This window comes from Strix uralensis, chromosome 12 (genome assembly GCF_047716275.1).
Source record: "Strix uralensis isolate ZFMK-TIS-50842 chromosome 12, bStrUra1, whole genome shotgun sequence".
In the NCBI taxonomy this organism is placed as follows: Eukaryota; Metazoa; Chordata; class Aves; order Strigiformes; family Strigidae; genus Strix; species Strix uralensis.
Window position 1 is genome coordinate 14197974 of NC_133983.1, and position 20898 is coordinate 14218871.

Genomic DNA, 20898 nt, shown 5'->3' on the forward strand with positions numbered 1-20898 from the left:
ATACATAAGCCTAAGTAGGTCAAATAGGAACAATACTCATTTTTAAAAGAGAACTATAAGCATTTCTAGTTTCTCTCTCTCCCTCTTTTTTTTTTTTTTCCCAGGACTTTAATCTTTTATATGAAGAAGCAAAGTATTACCAGCTGCAGCCAATGATTAAGGAACTTGAGCGATGGAAACAAGAGAAAGAACAAAGGAAACATTTCCAGCCTTGTGACTGCTTGGTCGTAAGAGTGACTCCAGATTTGGGGGAAAGAATTGCATTGAGCGGGGAGAAAGCTTTAATAGAAGAGATCTTCCCGGAGACTGGGGACGTCATGTGCAACTCCGTAAACGCAGGCTGGAACCAGGACCCTACCCACGTTATTAGGTTTCCTTTGAACGGATACTGCCGGTTGAATTCAGTGCAGGTAATGGCCTTTTGGTGCTGGCTCATCTGTTTGCTGGGGTGGTTTTTTATTATTTTGTGTTCAATTATATGCAAATTATTTGCTTCTGCCCAATTACCTTCAGTGCTTATACTGCAAGGAGACATTTTCTGCCTGGTGAGATCACAGTCTTTCAGGTTTTCCTAAGTCTAAGCAGAAAAATAGATTTAGATTTTGTGTATGTTAGTGCCATGCTGGTCTCATAATGGTGTTATACTGATAAATGCTAATTTTTTCATCAATGTATAGCCTGCAGCAGTTTTTTTTTCCTCCAAAGTGCCCCCAGGAAGAAAGAGAGAGTTCCAAAAACTACAAAAAAAAATCTCCACACCATTTTATAGAAAATGCAACAATGTGTAAATGCATAATTTATGTCTCACTCATAATTAAATGATGGTGCCTGCGGGATGGACTTAAAAAAATTGATCTCTGCACTTTTTTTTTTTCAAAAGGATGTTCTATAAAAATTGCCCAGAGTATTTTAAACAAAATGTATTTCATTTTATACTCAGAGTTTTGACATTAGGTTTAAAATTAAACATATGAAACAAAAGAAGATAACTGGACAGATAGGTGGATGGTAGTGGAAATAAATATGTGGCTTGTGTTTAGGCAGCAGCCTTATGGGCAAGAAATGCCATCTCACAAGGGATCACCGCCACTGTGGCCAAAGCTTTGGTGTTGTAGCTGTCCTTGGGCTGCGGAGAAGGAACAGTGTTGATGATGCTGTTAACTTGTGCCTTAATTAACAAGGGCAAAACAGAGCTCTTGGTTTTTGCATGTATGTCTTTAAAATGCACTGCAAATACTTGTATTATGGAAAGTGAAATCAACCTATAGGGGAATATTTTCAAAGTTACCGTCCCCTGCAGACAGGCTGTGGCTGCAGACATTAACTGGGCTGTGGGAAATGCCATAGTGGTCTTGATAAACTTCCCTGTGGGCAAATACGCACAGAAGAGCTGGCCCAAGGGACAGACTGGCCAGACAGGTTGGGGAGGGAGGCGTAATAGCAAGGGAGGGCAAGAACCTAGAGCCCGTGCTTCCTTCTGGTGTTATTACACGGCAAGGTAAGGCACCCTCCATCTCCCAAGCTGCCAGGTAACAACATTTTTGGGAGACCTGCAGTTACCAGAATATGTAAAGGTGGATGGAGTTGTTTTAACAACCTGCAGTAGACACTGACGCCTCCCTCCTTGCAGCAGCATTCCCTGGCGCACCGTGCACTGATAGACGCTTTTGACTGAAACCATTCTAAACCCAGCTATTTTTGGTGATCTTTGGTTCAAGACTCCCAAGTGTTTTATTTGGTTAAACTTTAACAGTCTGATGCCTGTGGTTAATTTTGCACAGTCCTTAGCAATTTCACGTTTGTCAAGGTTTAGAGTGGGCTGCCCCAAAACCAGAAGGCTGGAGGTGGGTCAGAGGCAGATCTGTTTGCTGGCAGTGGGAACAGTGATGAATTCATCACTGTGCTGGGTGGGGAAGGGAGCAGCTGCAGTTTAGCTAAGGTAAGTGGATAGGGAAGCGTGTTCATGTCTCAGCCACACTGTCCATGTGATACAGTCAGATGCGTGCAAGAAATCGGAATAACTGAAACAATAAAGGGTCTCTGCAAGCCACTGATGGGTTCAGCACTGCAAGCAGCCAGTCAAAGCTCTGGATGCCCACATGGCTTAGCTTTTGGCTCTATTTTATCCACAGTGGCGTACTGGTAGGAAATGTGTGTTTGTAGTAAAAGCTGAATGCTAATTATTGTTATTATTTGAATGTGTTTTGAATTCAGTCAAAATTCAGACAGAATCAAAGAGTCTCTTTGCAAGTTCATGTTGTGAAAAAAAATTTCTGTCAAAGAGTCTACCGTATAAATAATATTATTAAATTACATCATTTTACTAAATTACATCATTTTACTATATAATTAATAGAAAGTGTTTTCAAACACTTTCTGGAAAATGATGCATTTCTGAGACCAAAGGCTGATGAAATCAGCAGCTAATTATCATTGGCTCTGATGGACTCTGGTCAGCACATAGGCGCTGCCCTTCCCCTTCCCAGGATTTTTTGGCAAAACAATATTAAGTCAGAAGTTGGAAGTACAGTGAAGCAAATGCACAGACTTAAGGGAGATGGGTTAGGAGAGGTAGTGGTTGGGAAAGCAGAATCATTTCCAAAGACTCTCGAAGAGTGATGCAGTAAACCTGTCTGCTGTTTGCTGAGATACACCACTTTTGTCTCCCTATGCCCTGCTGAATATATTTGGTAGCACAATTGCAATCTTTATAAATTCTTTGGATCTTTGGAAAATATTTTCATTAAATGTTTTGTGTCAAGAACTGTGCATATTAAACAAAGAATGTCAACACTGAGTAGGTAGTGTTAGCCGAAAAAATACAGCAGCTCTTAATTTAACACCCGTTTGTAATTACATATAGGTATATAGAGTTTTCTTAAGACTGACACTGGTTTTTCAACTCCTTGCAACAGTTTCTGGTGGGATACATGAGCTTACCTTTGAGAAAATTCTCTGATGCTTGTATATGTTGAACATTGAATCTTCATAATTAAGAATGTATTTGTTAGTATTCTGCAAAATTTAAATGAAATGCACTAAGTCAAAGTATCATGTTTCTATTTGGAAAACCTTCCAACAAAATCAGATGTGCTCGGAATACTGGAAGACAGAGTATATTAAATCCTAGCACAAATCCTCTATTTAATACTCTGTGTGTGTCTCCCTATACGTAGGAGAATCACAGCTGATACTCACTTTTTGGCATATTCTCTTTGGAGATTTACAGGAAAGTAGCTCTGATGTGATTCAGGGACTCTTACTGGTTTCCCTCTGTCTGTATCTTACCTTCAGAAAAAGTAATGTGCATAGAGCCAAATTCACTAAATGGCATTTAAATCTGTTCATGTTCAACATGCCATTTGTGCACACGCTGGTGCATACAAACCAGTGCTCAGCGCACATGGAAGCAGCCTTTAGGAGCCTTTCTCCATAGATCTGAGCTCAACCTCATCCAAGTTACACTTAAAACTCTACAATATTTAAACATTCTCTGCATTGTTTACAGGATTTGGCCTGTTTTGTTTCTTGCTGAGAAAATTGATGATACCAAGGTTTTTAACACTAGATTATAGCCTGCAGTCTAGTCCTTTGAGCACGTAGGTAGCAAAAATGAATCGCTTTGTTCTGCGCGTGGTGCTCTAAGGTGTAACGTCTACCTGGATTGTGTGTTTGCAGAGAGCTGGCTTGGTAAAGGAGAGTCCTATGTTAACATGCAGCCTTCCATAGCTTTGGACCAAGGCAAGCCAAGGGCACCCCCGTGTTTGTTTTGTCTTACAAGCAAATTGATTTTAAAACTGTTTTAGCAAGGATTTTGAAGTCATGTCTCTCTCTGAAATCTTACCTGTCAATCCTCTGTTTTGCTATCCAGTTAAATGGAAGAAGCCTCCTTTCCTGTGGCTGGGCGGCCTCTTGTTCTTCATCTTGCCAGGTCTAGGAACAGAGATACATAATACAGTCAAAATACACTCCAGCCTGTGAAACAGCAGTCTGATGAGGTCTTATTTCTCCTTCCCTTTCAAACTCCTGCCTTCCTCTTTGAGCAGGAACAAGGGTTAGTGTCTGCACCCCATTTCTGTCCTACAGGCTGCATACAGCCCGGACAAATAAAAGAGTTGTAAGCTTTCTCTATCTCTCATATATTTTGATAACCCAGTCTCCCACCCCTTCTTTTAATCTCTCCAGGTTCATTTTTCTTCCATGCACTGGAGTGTTTTTTTGATCTTTCAGTTCTACAACTTTCTTACAGTATAAAGTATATAGAAATCAGGGCAAAAGTCAGTGAGATTTGGCAGATGCGACTTTCTGAGAATGTAAGTCGCTGTGTCCCCAGGCCAGGCAGAGCTCCTCAGGCAAGTTGATTTCCAGCAGATTTGGCATGGCTTAAGCAGAGCTGAGCTAGAGCAGCTCCTTTCCTTTGCCTGTCCTCAGCAGTCAGGGTAGCAAGTACAAGGTTTTAGTTACCACTGAAATCCCAAACCATGGATTAAAACGCAGATGGGTAGCGCTGGTGAACTCAAAGGAGGGTTCCCACGGATTAAAACCAGCAAATGCTGCTGCCATGGTTTGCACTGCACTGTGATACCACCTTGGATACAGTTGTGCTTTTGAAATCAGTTACCCTTAATAAAGGCTCCAAACTGATGTTTCTGGAGAAAGCAAAGCCAACATTCAGGCAAAAGAAATGGTGCGCTAAGAAATGCACCGTGGCCTCATGTGGGTCTGTGTGTGAGGGTGAGGGCAGTGGTCTGGTGTGCGGATCTTTAACAGTCAGCTTAGGCCTTCAAACATAAGACTTCTAAGTACTACTGCAGTAGGTTTAACTGCTGAAGTGCTCACAGGGCTAGTAAAACCAAAAAAGAAATAAATTCTTTGTATAACATAAACCCATGAAATGTACGAGTCAACTCCATCTGAAGGTGGGTATAGTGCTTAGACACTTCTCTAGGTTGAGTGAACAAGTTTTTAAATAGTTTAGTCCCTGTTGTTGTGGGTGGCTGATGGCTGTCACATGGGGATGCCGGTGTTACCAAGGTCCTCCTCAGGATTAGTAAATCATTGGGTTAACTTCCCAGTACAGTGGGCCCACGTGCCGTAGCAATGGAAGTGGTACCTTGTGGAGACTGTTACAGAACAATACAGGCTGCTCCCCTTGATGGCGTTTATCAGTAGAGAAAAACGCAGGAATCATTTTTCCAGGCTGCTGCCCTGGACTCAGGAGAGCCGCCAGCGGCAAGGAGGGAACATGGCATCTCCTGCAGTGGATTTTGCATTGCAGCTCTGCTGAAGGTGGATCTGGCATCTGCTCTCACCTAATGCTGAGAAAAGTCTGTGTGTGTCGTGCTCTGCTGGGAAACCGTATATCAACATGCTCACGCATGTGAAAACACGGCCCCGATCATATTGCCAAGATCAGTATATCCTAGGGTAATGTGCTGTGTGACAGTCTCAGAAATTAAAGTTGCCTCTGGGTTCCTTAAATTCATGCATCTAAATTGCACCAACTTTTCTTTAGAAGGAGAAGGAGAAAATACATACTTGGGCAATACAAATTAACCTCGTTCTTGGGCCAGAATGTTTCCCTATTGTCCACGTCTTGGCTCTGCATCCCGTCCCTGCCGTGCTTTGCTAAAAGCAGTGGTCCCTTCCAGCAAGGGAAAATCACAGCTGTGATTTCCGTGAAGATCTGGTGGAAGCGTCACTCAGACTCCTAAGACATTATCATCTGCCAAGGAAGAGCTGAGAAACATTTTCAGCCCCTTTCTGTAAGACTGTTCATATTACTAATGAATAATGGGCACTTTTTATTACGACTTAAACCCAATGTTGTTTTCTATAAGCAGTAAGAGATAGCATCAATATCACCACAGTCCAGTATTTTACTATATAATGTACTAAGCTGCTCTGCAGAGTGCTTATTTGTTTGATTAATTTTTGTTTTCTGCAGAGGTTTGCTGAGAGCGAGACTTTAATCACAGTGTAGTCATTTAAGAATAAGTTATAGAATTATAGCTGAATAATATTCATTCAACAAGGACTCGAAAGACTAAATCCATCATTTAGATCCAGTGCTCCTGAATGCTTTTATCACTAAAATTTGCTAAATATTAATCTGATTTTTTTTCCCCACATTGCAGGTGCTCGAAAGATTATTTCAGAAGGGATTTAATGTGGCAGCTTCATGCGGTGGTGGGGTGGATTCCTCTCAGTTCAGTGAATACGTGCTGTGTCGCGAAGACAGACGACCACAACCTACCCCAACAATCAGAATAAAACAGGAGCCCCTGGACTAGACCCTACCCGTACTCCTTTGTAACCGTAGAAGTGTTTAATAGTCCCTTATGTGAAACTCTTAAGGATTTGCAAAACAGTATTAGCAAACAGATTTTGACTTTATGTTGCCAATTAGTGGTATTCTGAAACTACCTGTCACATAGCCAGCCATGAAATGCATTTGAAAAACCAGTTGTCCGTTTTTCACGATGAAATTCCTGAGCATACTCAGCGTACGAGGCCTGCTGGGAATGTACTTTGGGCTGAACAGCTGTGGTGGTGTAAAAGGCAAAGCTTCAGAAACCCCTGACCCTAGACTGGACTTCCACAGAAAGACCGATTAAAGCAATTTTAATAGATCAGCAGGAGAAATGGTTCTGACAGCCTTTCCGACAGTACCCCAGTGCTGTGACGCGTGGAAGTGGGCGCCTCCGAGAGGAAGATGGTACACTAAAAACTGCACTGAGTATCTTCCCTGACTGCCACACCTCCTTCATATCAGACATGCTTTACACCTCCACACATTACGTTACACTTCTGTGATTGTACTCACTCGTGCTAGCAAATGGCTTATTTTTATACAACATTTCCAACTGAAATATCTCTCTGTGGACAGAATCCAGGATCAGAAAAGGACCAATTTATAGTCAACTGGTGCTCAGTACTAAAAAACCCCACACAAACAAAACAAAAAAGCGACAGAAAATTTGACAAGGCCGATTATGGCAATATTTGCAAAAGTAGGGATCTGGAAGCACAAAATAAAATGCCAGCCACCATCACACAAAGGTCACATACCTAACATGGAGCTGTAGTTCTCTTAAAGCCAGTCTTGTTTTGACTCAGAAACTGTTAAGTTTTGCATCATCAAAGAAGCGTGGTTCTGCCAAGCAAGCTCTGCCACCCCATTACTCATTTACTAACCATGGTAAAAGCCCACATTTAGGAGGAAACATTAAGAATTTTGGACAAGCCTACTCTTTATGGGTCTGGAATTTTTGCAAAAAGATGTTAAAACGCTCTACTGCCATTGTCTGATGAAAGCAGGCCACCTTTTGTTTAGATTGTTTTTCCTCTATTATTTTAAACTATTATTAAAATACCGATTCTGTAGCTGCCCTCTATCTGTGTAATTTTCTCTTTAACGAAGCCCGCTGTCTGCAGGAGGTTACTGCTCCTTCCATGAATCGGTATCGACTCTGACTTGCAGGGCTTCCTAACTCAGGAGACAGCACCATGTTTGCAGGTGCAAGGTTATAAATAGCATTCTGCTAAATCCTGTTTATTGCTGTTTAGCATGATTGGGTCCTCAATAACTAATTCATGTGTTAATCACAATTTAGTTTCTCCCACATTAATTTATAGAATACTGTTGTAGATGCTGAATTTTAATTAAACTCTTTCTAGATGCATAAATATGGCCATATAGAACAAGGGACAGACTAGTGGTCAACAATTCTTTAATGCCAAATGATTACAATCAGGCAAAATAAAAAAATCATGTTTCAGACTAATATTTTCAAAAGTGAAGAGCTGTACTGACTATCCAAGGTACAATCTAGGCAGGGGTCTAATTTTTGGAAAAGGGCTGGATACTTCTCCGTGGAAAATCAGACCTCTGCAGGTTTTCTCACCTTGGTTACCCAATTCAGAAATCTCTTCTGGAAATCTTAGCTGATACGTGTTGGCCTGCTAACTTAGCAGAACAGTTGAGCAAATCTGTCTACTTTAAAAGAATTGTAAAGTTATTTTATTTTGTGGTTTTATACTTGTACGACATTCTAAAGTTGCTAGGCATTGCCATATTTGAATATATGGCACAACATTCACCTTTGTATGTAAGATATCTGTAGAATTGTATATTATACATTTAATATTGTAAAGAACTTAACGTATAATTGTCATGTATTTGTGTATGCACATTTCTTATACAGTACTTCATGCCATAAACATTTCTGTAAAGTAAATGATGAAAAATAAGCAAGTAGGGTGGAACACTCACTGTATCTCCCATGTTGTTTAAAAGAGGTGAGAATTTTGATTGTGTCTCCTCCGGCCTTTTGCTCCATTCAGCTTGATGTAGCCAAGTCTTACAAAAAGAAAAAAAAAAAGTGTTTTATTTATTACTTTCATACATGGAGTTCACTTTAAGTTCAGAGTATCCTTAAATAATCTGTTTAGCTTTTATTTTGTCCTGTATACACTTTTGTCCTGCCCCCTGACCAGGGAGAGTTAGCACTAGCAGCGGCTGAGCGCTCGTCTCTTGGCGCGTCCTCTCCGCTCGTTACCTCTCAGCCAGGGGAGAAGGGCGAGCACCTCACGTTTACACTTAAACACCAGGGCCCAGTTCTGCCTCCCCCGGGGTCAGCAGGGGCCCTCGGCAAGCAGGACCAGATGCCCGGTACCCACCGTGTGCTGAGCACGTCCAGCTCCCACCAAAGGCACAGGCAGGCAGCTCTTCCCCAGCCTGGAAGCGGGATGATGCTTTTAGATCTGTGTAGATCATTGGAAGTATTTGTGGTTGGTTGGTTGGTTTGGTTTTCTTCAGTTTGTGTTTACCGTATTTTTTTAATAGCTCAATAAAGCAGCTCCAGTACTTAGGGCAGCTCGCTAAGGTGGCATCGTAAAGGGTTCCAGGCTGCGCCAGCCGAGTTAAATGTGAACTTGAGATGGAAAGTTTGAGCCATGACATCACAACATTGACTGCAAAGTAGCACTAAGGCAAGGAAGACATGTGGAAACAATCACTTTGTTAGAAGAAATATGCCTTTAAAAAAAAACAACTAGGACACGTTCTTTTAGTTAGTAACTTCAGGTCACTTATTTAAAGTTTATTACAGTTTCATTTATATCTTTTTTACTTATTTCCCTATATTTTTAGGCTGCAATATCAGCAAAGACTGATTTGAATTTTTACTTCTGGCCTTAAACCATAGCAGCATAACTTAATTAAGAACATTGCTCAGCATCACTAAAACAGGTTTTAAAATACCATAGAAACTCCAGTAAAGCTGTGGTGCACAGCCAGCAAATGTTTTTATTATGAAGGCCAAAAAGTAAACGTAGCCTGTTTTTTTCACCTAATTCGATTAAACAAAATTGTTCTGATTCTCTGTTGCTGAGCACTGAAACTGTGGCTTGAAGAACACGAGTCTTCGCTAGCACTTTCTGAACAACCCTGTTACACCACTGTGCTCCCAAGTCTCGGACAGAAAGCGAGAATGTTATGTTGTGCTTATTGGACTAATCGCTTTTGAGAAAGCAACTGTTGAGTGCATTCATTCACTGTATTAATAGCATCGAGGTTTGTTGACAATTTTATTAGATGTTTGACAAAGGATAAGAATCAGCACAACAAAACATTGAAGTATTTGGTTTTAATATTTCTTTGTGGGTATTCTGTTAATATTTTAATGCAAAATGTTTCTGAACAGTGCTTAAGAACTACAAGACAATGTGAAATTCATGTTTGATAAATTAATACTGTATGTCACTCAATGCGTTACTTTAGTAAACTGTTTTATTTCTTTACAAAATAAGTACAAATAAGGGAGTATGTTTTCACACAAATTGGGGGTATTTACGAGTATGTACAGAAATCATCAAAATAACGTAATTCTAATAAACACAAGGCCTTTATAAACAATATGTACAAATTATCAATACATTTAAAACATAATTTTACACTTCCTGGCCTTAAATACCTTATGAATAATCTTTTGGCTAAATAGCAGCAGTATAAATTTTCTTCTGCTTTTCATAAACCTTAAAAAATAATTAAAACTTTTGTTTTTAAAACTATTGGACAAATAGTTCTATTTGTGCTTTCGCTATGGTTTCCCATCAAAAAAAAAATATTGCCTCAAAAAAGTGGCAAGCATAACATAGTAAAAATTGAAAAGATAAATAAGCAAATGTCTCCCTTCCATGGTTACTGATAATACTGTTATGTTGAAGTACAACAACTTGTGCCCACCTGCCTGCTTAGTATTCCTATCCGATACCCATTTAAAAGACTCACACTGACTTCACTTGGCTTTGGTGTGGGCCCCTTAAATTCCAATTCAGCAAAGCATTTAAAAAGCATTCATCCACCTTTAAGTACTTAAAACTACTCGTTATGCTTAAAGTCATGCGCTTGTTCATGAGCCTCTCTGGACTGGAGTCCTCGGGTCCAATCGTCCAAGGCAAAGGCATCGCCAGTCCCTGCGGCGCTGCCCCGACCGCACGGCAGCACCGGGCTGCCAGGGCTCACCCGGCTCTCGAGATTCTCTACGCCTGGAACTGGCCCCCAAAACTTCCTTTACAGTGACTTTAAAAATCCATATAGAATACTCTAAAATCTTTACTGAACAATACTCTCTTTTAAAACCATCATTAAACCATACTCTTTGCAATAAATAAATTAAAATATTTTTTAGAAAATAAAACCCAACTTTGATTCATGTTACTAACCAGCTGCTACAAATGTGCAAAAGGTCGAAGAGATTTAGAAAACAACTGGAAGTTAGTCAAGGGAACTCAGCTGGGACCCAAACGCACAGATTTCATACACTTAGGATTTGGTTGAGCAAATGGCTCAGGAAATGAGCTGTGCAGTAAAAGCAAAAATCCTAAATATATAAAATTTGTGAGAGTGTGCAGTGGCTATTCTCTTAACTGTGCAAAAACTTGCAATTATAACTACTTTAAAATAACAACAGATATCACCATGGTTAGTCAGTGGAAGCAGTGCTAGTAAAACTAAAAAGAAAAGAAAACCAGCACCGTAAGTGAACATACAGGTTAACACCATGGTTAGGTCCCAATCCTGTGACCCTGTCCCAGTCCTCCTTGCCTTGAGATGGTTCAGGTGAGCCATTGCAGCCGTCTCCATGGGCATAACTTCAGCGCCATCTACTTCAGCCTTACCTAAAAGGGCCAAACGGAGCAAGACTTTGATGTTGGTTTTATCTGTAGATTTAACATTTTAAAACCTTTTGCACATTTTTTTGTGTTTTTTATAATTATTTTTTTTTTTTACATAAAGGGAATTTATTGCATGTGTCTGACAATTTTACAAAACAAAATTACTGGAACATTGACTTCTGAAAAAAATAGAAGGCACATTAAAATGACAGCTTTTCAATGCAAGTTGAGCTTCTGTATGGAGAAATCAGAATAATTCTTGGCTTTATTTAAGCAGAGCTCGATAGAGCAGGAGAGAATGGCTTGTTTCTCTTTCCTGTTCCATGTAGAAGATGAAGTCCCTGAGGTTTACGCGAGTTATTTTCTGTCGTGCATACTGCCTGGATGAAGGAGTCCCCAAGCCAGCCTGGCTTCCACCAGACATACCAAGGCCCTACAAAGAAAACACAACAAAGTCAAAAGTCCTGCAACAGTGAAGGGTTTCCTTGTATTCTCAGGTTTACAACTAACAACTGCCGGATTATTTTAAACATTTTAAATGGATTATTATGAGCCTAATGCTGAAAGTATTACAGGAGATTTATTTTTTTCTGTTCTTCTGAGTCTCACCAAGTTAACCCAAGTAAAGAAACAAGTGAAAACACATGTGAGGCTAAACCTTGTTCATTCACAACTTGGGACAAACACATCTTGACTAATTCTCCTGCTACAGTCATGTTAACCTTAGAAGTATTTGACCAGTTTAATGTCAGGAGCCTTTTCAGGACAAAACTATTTGCAGCAGATAGAGTCATCTTTAGTATTTCAAATGTGTGCACCATCCTACTCCACATCCTGGGTCTAGGACTGGAAAAAGTTGAGTGGTCTATCAGGATGTTGCTACTGCAATAACCTCTGTAGCTGCAAGTCCCATGGGTACCCCGATTCTCTCCTCTGGGTGTATTGAAGAGAAAAGCTCAGTGTTGGGAGATACTGAACAATCCTGCTCGAATACACAACCCATGTTCAGCTGAGAGATGGAAAAACTAAATAGAAAAATCACAAAGACTCAGACATTGTACAATGATGACAAACATCAGTATTTTCTAAAGCTATGTTAAATAATTCTTGTTTGTTTGTTTAAATTGGTTCAAAGGTACTGAATTACTGAATACCTCATCCTGGCTTTCTATATAGAGAGAAAATTCACAAACTGGGCCTGAGAACACTGTGATCTGAATATTTAGAAGTTGCAAGGACATAATTACAGACTCTCTGCGGTTCTGTTGCGTTTAAAACTGAAATGTGATACATGCACACATTCAAACCTTTTTTCATCCTTAGGAGACCATTGTTTTTATTAATGCCAATTTATTTCTGGCAAAATAAACTGTTCTAACTTAGAAAAACAGCTTTTAATCTCTAAAAAGACTTAAATTATTTTTCAAACCTCTAAGACATCTGGCAAAGTTTTCAATTCTTTTAAAATCCCAAATTTATTTACTGCTGCTCTTAATAACCTACCTTTCTTTCCCCAGGAAATACTTCTTCTAGGATCTTGATTCTAGCCATTAAAAATACAGTTAAGGGTAATTTTACTACTGAAAGATTGTAGAGGAAACATACACGGTATATTGCAAATAAGATGTGGCACTGTTTTCTCTGTTGCTTTCCTCTGTGCACCAGCAGTCAGAGTCCTTGCAGAACTATACCATTCAAGTCATTTCTCCTATACCTGGTTATTAAATTACAGCAGTGGGGCAAATTCTATTCTCTTGTAACCGCAAACACAGAAGGCTTAATGTAGCAAAATGAATGTGGCTAAGCTTGCAGGCCAGAGAGGGAGAATCCCACAACTTCTGAGCACCATGAGCATTTCATCTGAGGGATTCTGTTCGCCAGCACGGAGTAGTTTTGTTAATAGATTAATTGATTTACCACCTAACCTCACTGCTCATTGGAAAAGCATGTGCTGCAGCTGCAAGGGTTGCTCATCCATGCTGAAGCCAGACACATCCCCAGTGCACAATCCACTTATTTAGCGGTGCTCTGAATTCAGCCTTTACGCCAAAATGCTTTGCATTCCTAAAAGAAATAGCATCATTTAACTTGTACTCTTTACCTTCCACAGGTCTGGAACAATACTCTACCTACCTTAAGCTGCCTCTTGCCTGCACTCCGACCATGCATCTACTTTTCCAGGGCTGTTGCCACCATTTCCAACTCTCCAAGAAACCACTGTATATGTATTTATTTTAAATCAAGCTGACTCAAAAATATTTTTCTTTCTTCTTTGGTCCCCACATGGGCATCTCTCCCCGCTGCCCCAAGTAATACTTACTTCAGATTCATCCTGACTACAGTTCCTGTGACAAACACAATTCTAAGAAATATGGCCACCTTAAACTCATTAAAAAATACTGTCCATAGCACACCAGACTAGAACCATCCTGCACACACTTACCAAGTATTAACAGAAAAGCTACTTAATTTTTTTAGATTTTTCTTCATACAAAATAATTTCTTGAATCAGTTGAGGTACATTTACAGCATATAACTGCTTTCTGTTTGGACAGAGTAGCTGGAATTAAGATGTGATTAAGTCATATTCATTGCATTTATCACTTGAGATACTGAACTTTTATGTAAGAAGAGCATATATTCTTAATGCAACATCATAACGTGACATTAAGCTGTGCACATTCATGACCACACTTGTGAGCCAGTTACCCGATAATGTTTATAATTGTTTCACAAGGTGGAAAAAAATCGTAGGAAAGTAGAGAAGCACACCTGTAATCTGACAGAACAGTAATTTGTATCTGTCAATATGATCTCTAATTTAAATTAAAGACCAATTTGTTTGGTACTGCATTGTACTCAAAATTATTCTGCAGATGCTATATAAAAAATGTAACTACTAAATGCCACAATTTTTTAATTACATACACAAATGGAAGCATAGTTAAAATTAATTGCCAAGAATAGTGGAATTGAAGTAATGCAGATTTTTCTCAAGAAAAATCACATTTTTTTTATCAGCATGACAGACTTTTCATTAACCCAGAGAAGCCCTGTGTTGTCTGTATCTATGGCAACTAATAAGAGTTACAAAGATAAAAGCTCTAATAAAAAAAAGAAGGTTGTAAATTGTTTACATCCTTTATTTCCTGGCCTGCCACACCCAAGCTATTACCAAATCACACCCACCTAAATATACATCAGTACTAGTTTTTGTATCAGTGAACTTCTATTTATAATTTAGGGGAAATTTAAGATGTTCCAGACCAGAAAAAAACATTTAATTTATATATGAACTCTTTCTGCCTCTTCAAGATTGCTTACGTACAGGAATGATAGTGACTTCTTATCCCCTTCCATCTCATCTCCTCCTTTTCCTCACTGTCTCTTCTCCCTTGCTGCTTCAATCCTACTTTCTTGTAACACACCAAGGTGACTGGTGACTGCCTTGAACTTGGCAGTTGCAAATCCCACAGGACAGCAGAGAGCAAACAAATTATTTTGTGCTCCACCAGTTCCTTGCAGGGCTACAGAGAGGTGGACTACAACGGGGCTTTCCCGAGACCACCACACAACTCCCACTCCCAGCCGGGACTGAAGGGACAATCAGTTCACCGAAAATCAAATGCAGGAATTTGCAAAAATGCCATGGTGCTGTGCTCTCTGTTAACCTGTAATCCAAGACCCACTGAAACAGTTCAGAGTCCATCTACTTTAATGGGCTTTAATGCACTTCAGATACGCACAGTTGATGTATATATAGCTTACAGTATTTTAAATAACAGTGTTGCACTGTCAAGCGTAATTCAACTGTTGGAAGCTACCTAGCTTGAAATTATGGCTTAAGAAGAAGAACCACAGTAATTACTGGTTCCGTATGCACATTTTGAAGCAATTCTGAATTTATGTCAGATGTGACACAAGGTTTGGGCCACCCATCTCAGCCTGTTTGCTATTTTCATTATTGTCCTCTATGAGAAAACTCATGCTGTTGGAAAAGCATAATAAAAATGGTTCAGAATAAAATAGGGACCAAAGACTTGGTAGAACACTAGGTAAATATACAACAGTCTGCCAAAGAAACACGCTCTCACCCTAGTGATAGGGTAGAAACTGCAAAACAGATAGTCCTGTGCACAGAGGAACTAATGAAGCCTCATTTCTCACAGATGTGTCACATTTCTCTGGTACTACTTACCACAATAAATCCAGCTCCTCTACAGAGTGTTCATTACCTCTTACCTTCTCCAAAAATACTCTTCAGTCCACTGTACTACCCTCCACTTATCACAAACTCCCCCTGCCTCCCAAACCTTTTTCAAAACAGCCTCAGAACTACTCTATGGTTGGCTCTTATTGCACCCTCACTTACCAGCTATGGGGTGGGTGACCCATCAGGCTGTGTGTGCTCATCAGCCACCCAGTAGAGAAGTAGCCCCCAAGCCAAACTTACCCCAAAGCTTGCTGAGCTCACACTGCAGCCTCTTCCTTGCTGTTGAGACCAGCATGTCCCTCTTTCCTGTATCCAAGCCAACAGTTCACATGGAAGTTGTAGGGACTTAAAATCTCGAGCTCCTTCCTACCTTGGTCCCCCTTCTGATGCCTCCCCCCACCAGATTTGATTAGTATTTCCTGAAAGGTTTAAAGGCTACTGGGAAAGAGGACTGAGAGACAGACACACCTCTTCTGAAATTTTCATGGACAAACTCCTTTACTCCTCAGAAAGTAAAAATGCCTTTGTGCATTAAATTACAATAATTACAGCAGCAGGTGTATGAAAATTAAACCAAGGAACTCTCAAAAGTGTGCTGTTGCTTGCTCAAGTAGAAGTGCTTTCACATAAGAAAGCACATGTAATACAAAATCTACACTTATTTTTATAATAATGATTTCTACTGTTGAACAATTAAATCAATTTTTTCACAAATCTGTATATCTTCAGCTTTGAACTAGAGAACCATGGAAATACAGTACGATATTCTTGTCAGGAAACACAAAAGATAAGGGCAAGCAGAAGGTTGCATTTAATATTTTATCCATCCTTCCTTCACCAGAAAACAATTCAGTCCTGACATCTCTCCTTTGAACACAGTCTTGAACTGCGGCTATTGCTTCTCTGTGACCCAGACAGACAAGGCAATAATGATAAAAGATCTGCTGGTTTTCTTCCCAGGCTACATGGCACATCCTTGTGGCAGACTTCCACTTCAAGCTGAAGTCTGAAAGTGGGAATCATACAGTAACAATTCAAAGCCAAGCTATCTATGGAGTAAAAAAATACTAGGAATTTTGTCTCTCCAACCTCCATGCACTGAAGAGGAGTGGGAAGATAAGGTATGTATTCGTCTGCTCTTATGAATAAGAGGTTTTGGATCATAAGAAATATTCTGGAGATATTCTGCAGCAATGACGTTTACTTGCATAAAGTGCTATTAGATCTTTGGCTGAGAGGCACTTTGTACATGAAAAACAGGTATAATGTTATGTATGATTAGCTGTCCCACGTAATTTAGGGTTTAATTCAGCACCTACTGAGGCTAATAGTAATGATTTCACTGATTTAAATGAGAGCCGAAACATCCTTAAATCAGTATTCCCCTGAAGTACAGAAAAATAAGTAATAACTGTTCGTCAGCACCTCAAAGATCAACAATACTGGATGAAACATAATTATATCTACAAAAAGATTGTGCATCTTCATATGCACAATATGGTGGCTTTACAAGTGTCTTTAGAAAGATTCATCACCAAAAGCTATCATTTAAGTCTTCAGATTAGCAACATTTACAGGGAGGATTAGATACCATTATTTCTTCGGAAGCTAGTTATTTTCATTTGCAAACATTTTTATCCTGTACTATTTTAGTGCAACTGTTCCTACAGACTCAGTTTTGGCACGCGTTTGCTTGCTACACCCTCTTGGATGCAAATGCATCTCATTTCCCCTGGGCACATAAACACACACCTCGCCCTGCAGACAAACATCAGAAAAACTGATTTGCACAAGTATTTACAAGTACTTCAAATACCAACACAATTGCAACATTTCAAAGACAGCATGCAGTAATTTTTATATTAAGAAATAATAAGAGGAAAGTAATCATACTAAGACATGGACACAGTGAAAATTTTTTCTTTAGATGTGATCACTTTAGTTTATAATTACATGATGTTATTTCAACCCAAAGAAATGGGCTGCCATTACAAGAATGCATTTTATGTACCTGCTCTTCGCCTTCAGTATGTTAAGCTAAGTCACATATGCAAGTACTATTATAATTGAAAACCTGCTTTGTGAAACAGCATCATACCAAAATCTTCCAGCTGAGAGAACTCGGCATCTATTACCAACCTGATCACCTATTCCTTCCTCTAAGAGAGCATTTCCCCCACAAACAGAATGAGAGCAGGGGCAAAAAGCAGGCTATGGGGCACTTCAGAAAGGAACAACTTGGGATGAAGTCTACCCCAATGAAAATAAATAATGCAGATGAAGTGTAAGGCAGCTATGGGCTATGACATTTACCTGCTCAAGGGAGATGGGTGTTCAACTGCCCAGCCCTCAACAGGCCATATTCAGGAAGAAACCAGACTGCAACTAATGTTAACTTCTTAAGCAATTTATCCATGCAGAACTCTGAATAATCACTGCATTAATGGGAGAACGGAAACCTCAAGTTTTCCCTGCACTGAGATACAGCTCTGCATTCTGCGAAGACTTTTAACCTTTCGAAGACCTTTCTGTATCACTCACTCACTCCTCACTTGGTATGTGATAAAAATGGATGCCTTGTATCCTCTGACTTCTTGCAATACACTCACGATTTGCTCAGTGGTGCAGGCTCCAGATCTTTTCATTTACTTTGTTCATGGACCTGCTCTTCACTGCAGCTATAGATCTTGCCAACACCTTTATCCACAAACATCTCATACCTACCACAATTCACTGCCTTACTTGGACTTAAAAGCAATGACAATTTTACCTGATTAAGTGCTCTAAGTTTGGGTTGCATTCTTGCTGTGGTAATTATAAGTAGAATATTCTATTTATCCTGTTTCCATCATACATGTATATTTTCATTTTGCTTGGAATGTTTCTCCTCCCATGCTTTCCAAATGTTTAATCAAGTGCTGCTCCCTTTGAAATACTAATCCTGCCAAATTTTTTTATTGTTATTTTTCAAGCATTGTGATGCTTTTCCCTTCTCATCTTTCAATGTTAGTATGGGGTTTTTTTCAGTTTGTTGTTTGGGGTTTTTCTGGGTTTTGGGGGTTTTTTGTTGTTGTTGGGGTTTTTTTTGGTTTTTAAAAGGACTTGCCCATCTTACTCCAGCCCAGTCATGCTGTACATCCCTATATTCTCTCTCACTGGGAGTCAAGAAATGTCAAACCAACTTTGGGAGAAGCCCTACAGCCCAACTTGCAGGATTCACATTTTCCTTGAATCATATTTGATTCCCATCTGAATTTTCTCTTGTGGTAATCCTTGATATTAGTTCAAAACTATCTCAGTTTTACATAGTGGGTGGCCCTTTCTTTTCTAACCTGCATGATTGTGACTTTCATTTAATAAGAACCTTAAAATAATTAAAATATTCTCAACAGTCATCAATCTCTAGATGCACGTAACTGTAAAATTTAATTGTTTAAATATCTAATTAAAATATACATAATTGCTATCCAGTAAAGGTTGCTTTTTTGGTCTATCTCTTACTGAAGACATGCTGAGCAGAACAACTGTAATGGACTGGGTAACTGTGGGCTACTAGGTTCATTCATAGCTGGTTTTGATGAAGAAAAAATCAGCACTGAGAAGTGAATCGTGATATTTCATGTGCTAGCTATATCTCACCTATTTAAGGTGAGGCACAGATATCATACAGCTATTTCATATATTGCCAGTCCTCCTGTGGGAGGGGGGAAGAGCATGAGACAGAGAAAATATCTAAATCTTAACGCTTGTGAAAAAAAAAAAAAATCTTACAAATGCAAAATCTAAACTCAAAATCATTTTCTCAGCTCTTGAGAGCATGAATTGCCCTCATTCATCTCAAATGACTCTCAGTTCTTAAGCCTAATTATGATGTATAACACCCAGACTTTAAAATAATTATATTTGCAACTGTTGGCCATCTTGCTCACTCCCAGCAATTGTGCAAGTGCCAATCAAGTGACTTTATGCACCACTTGCCAAACAAAGGGCAAAAATAGCCACAGATCTACCAGCTCTTGGCACGTTTTATTCCCATGTAAAATTTACTTGTAGATTAGTTCTATCTATGAACAGTAGTATAAACCTTTCCCTATAATTACCAGAGGCTACTCTGTGGATTGAGGGTAGTATATGGCCCTAATTTGTACACCCAGCCCATTAAATAAAACAAAACAACGCAGGCAATGCGGTTATCTCTGGATTGAGTGACAGTAAAATTAAGCCCTAAATGCTAATACCTTCAGCTTGCAGGATACACACACTGTCAGAACACAGTCCAGTGTACAGGAAATAAGACGTTAAAATTTGTAAATAAAATGTGGAAGACAGCTAACATTCTTTCTACTACTGCAAATATCATGGAATATAATTAAGGCCTAGCACGTTTCAGGTATTAGGGAGAGATGATAGAGTTCAACAGGGAGAAGTTGAATCATTTAGCCAGTTATTTCTTGATTTCCTAACATTTCTGTTTCTTGCAGTTAAGTCTCACTCTTGACTCTTTTTAAGTTAGTGGGTTGGTTTGTTCAGAAAATATTCCAAAAACTTAAATCAGACTGGCACAAATAACTCTTGGAAGAATGGCTCCAAAAAGGAAACAAGGTGGGTTTTCTTTCCTACAGACATAAGCAAGTTCATAGGAGCCCCCATTCAACACGTTCGTTTCCCCTTCTACATTATGAAGACAGTCCCTGGCACACATGGTCACCATGGCACACCATGGTACAGTATCACGCTGTACTCTTTCTCAAGTCCTTTTCTAAGTCGCCTACCTCCCTTTCTCTTCCACACCAGGATCACTTCTCCAGGACTCAAAGCACTTTGTTTGTGACCTGTGTGTCTCCACCACTCTTCATTGCTCTCTGTCCTCCGATCGCAATCTAATCTGCCACCAAACTTCAAACTCCTTCAACATACACACTTCCATCGCCTTTTTTGAATTAAAAAACCCAACCTCTGCTTCATACAGTTATCCAACCTCTTATGTCAATCAGGTTTTTCCTTTCTCTCCATTATCAAAGTAAGACACCAAGCCTTCAGTAAAAAGCAGATCAGTTTAATTTACAAACACTATACTGACAATTTAAACTTGCTCTAACATTTTAAAAACCCTATAATCCCCTTAGTTCATGAATTCCCAAATCCTTATCTTCCTCCTACCCATTTCACCACAAAGCAAGCAACAACCAACCCTTTAAAGACACATTCAACATAGCCAACAACAAAGAATAAACCTTGAATTTCAAACAGCTGTTTGAAAAAAAAAATATTTACTTGTTTTTTGCCAAGTTAACTCTTTCACACTCTCGCAATTATCTCAGATCCACCCCTTTTAAGTGGGATTAAATGCATCACAAAAACTTCCAAGGAGATCCTTTAACCAACTGTTATCTTGCTGTAACAAAATGATTGAGCAATCCATATCAATATCTAAAGAAAAAAAAAATCTCTTCAGTCTACAGATGATCATGGAGGAGATGTGGTGATGTACAAAAACATTTTTT

At 39.4% G+C, this 20898-nt stretch overlaps 2 protein-coding genes across 5 annotated transcripts in view; one reads left to right on the plus strand and one right to left on the minus strand.

Moving 5' to 3' along the window:
• KCTD15 (potassium channel tetramerization domain containing 15) overlaps positions 1 to 8274 on the plus strand; it is a 44392-nt gene extending 36118 nt beyond the window's left edge. For all 3 annotated transcript variants that reach the window (XM_074882206.1, XM_074882205.1, XM_074882207.1), the window contains 2 exons: positions 105 to 410; positions 6138 to 8274. In XM_074882206.1, the coding sequence (XP_074738307.1) occupies positions 105 to 410; positions 6138 to 6293 (462 nt within the window). In that variant the 3' untranslated portion in view covers positions 6294 to 8274. The remainder of the gene's footprint in view (positions 1 to 104; positions 411 to 6137) is intronic.
• Positions 8275 to 8953: 679 nt separating this feature from the next.
• LOC141949031 (transcription initiation factor TFIID subunit 4-like) overlaps positions 8954 to 20898 on the minus strand; it is a 149834-nt gene continuing 137889 nt past the window's right edge. Inside the window, exons 15-16 of one of the 2 annotated variants that reach the window (XR_012630632.1) lie at positions 11056 to 11614; positions 8954 to 8989 (exon numbers count right to left, since the gene is read on the minus strand). Coding sequence is in view for 1 of the 2 variants with exons in the window: in XM_074882200.1 (XP_074738301.1) it covers positions 11447 to 11614 (168 nt within the window). In the remaining variant the exon portion in view is untranslated. Of the gene's footprint in view, positions 8990 to 9775; positions 11615 to 20898 lie in introns of those variants that run through there. The other variant, XM_074882200.1, reaches the window with a different exon arrangement.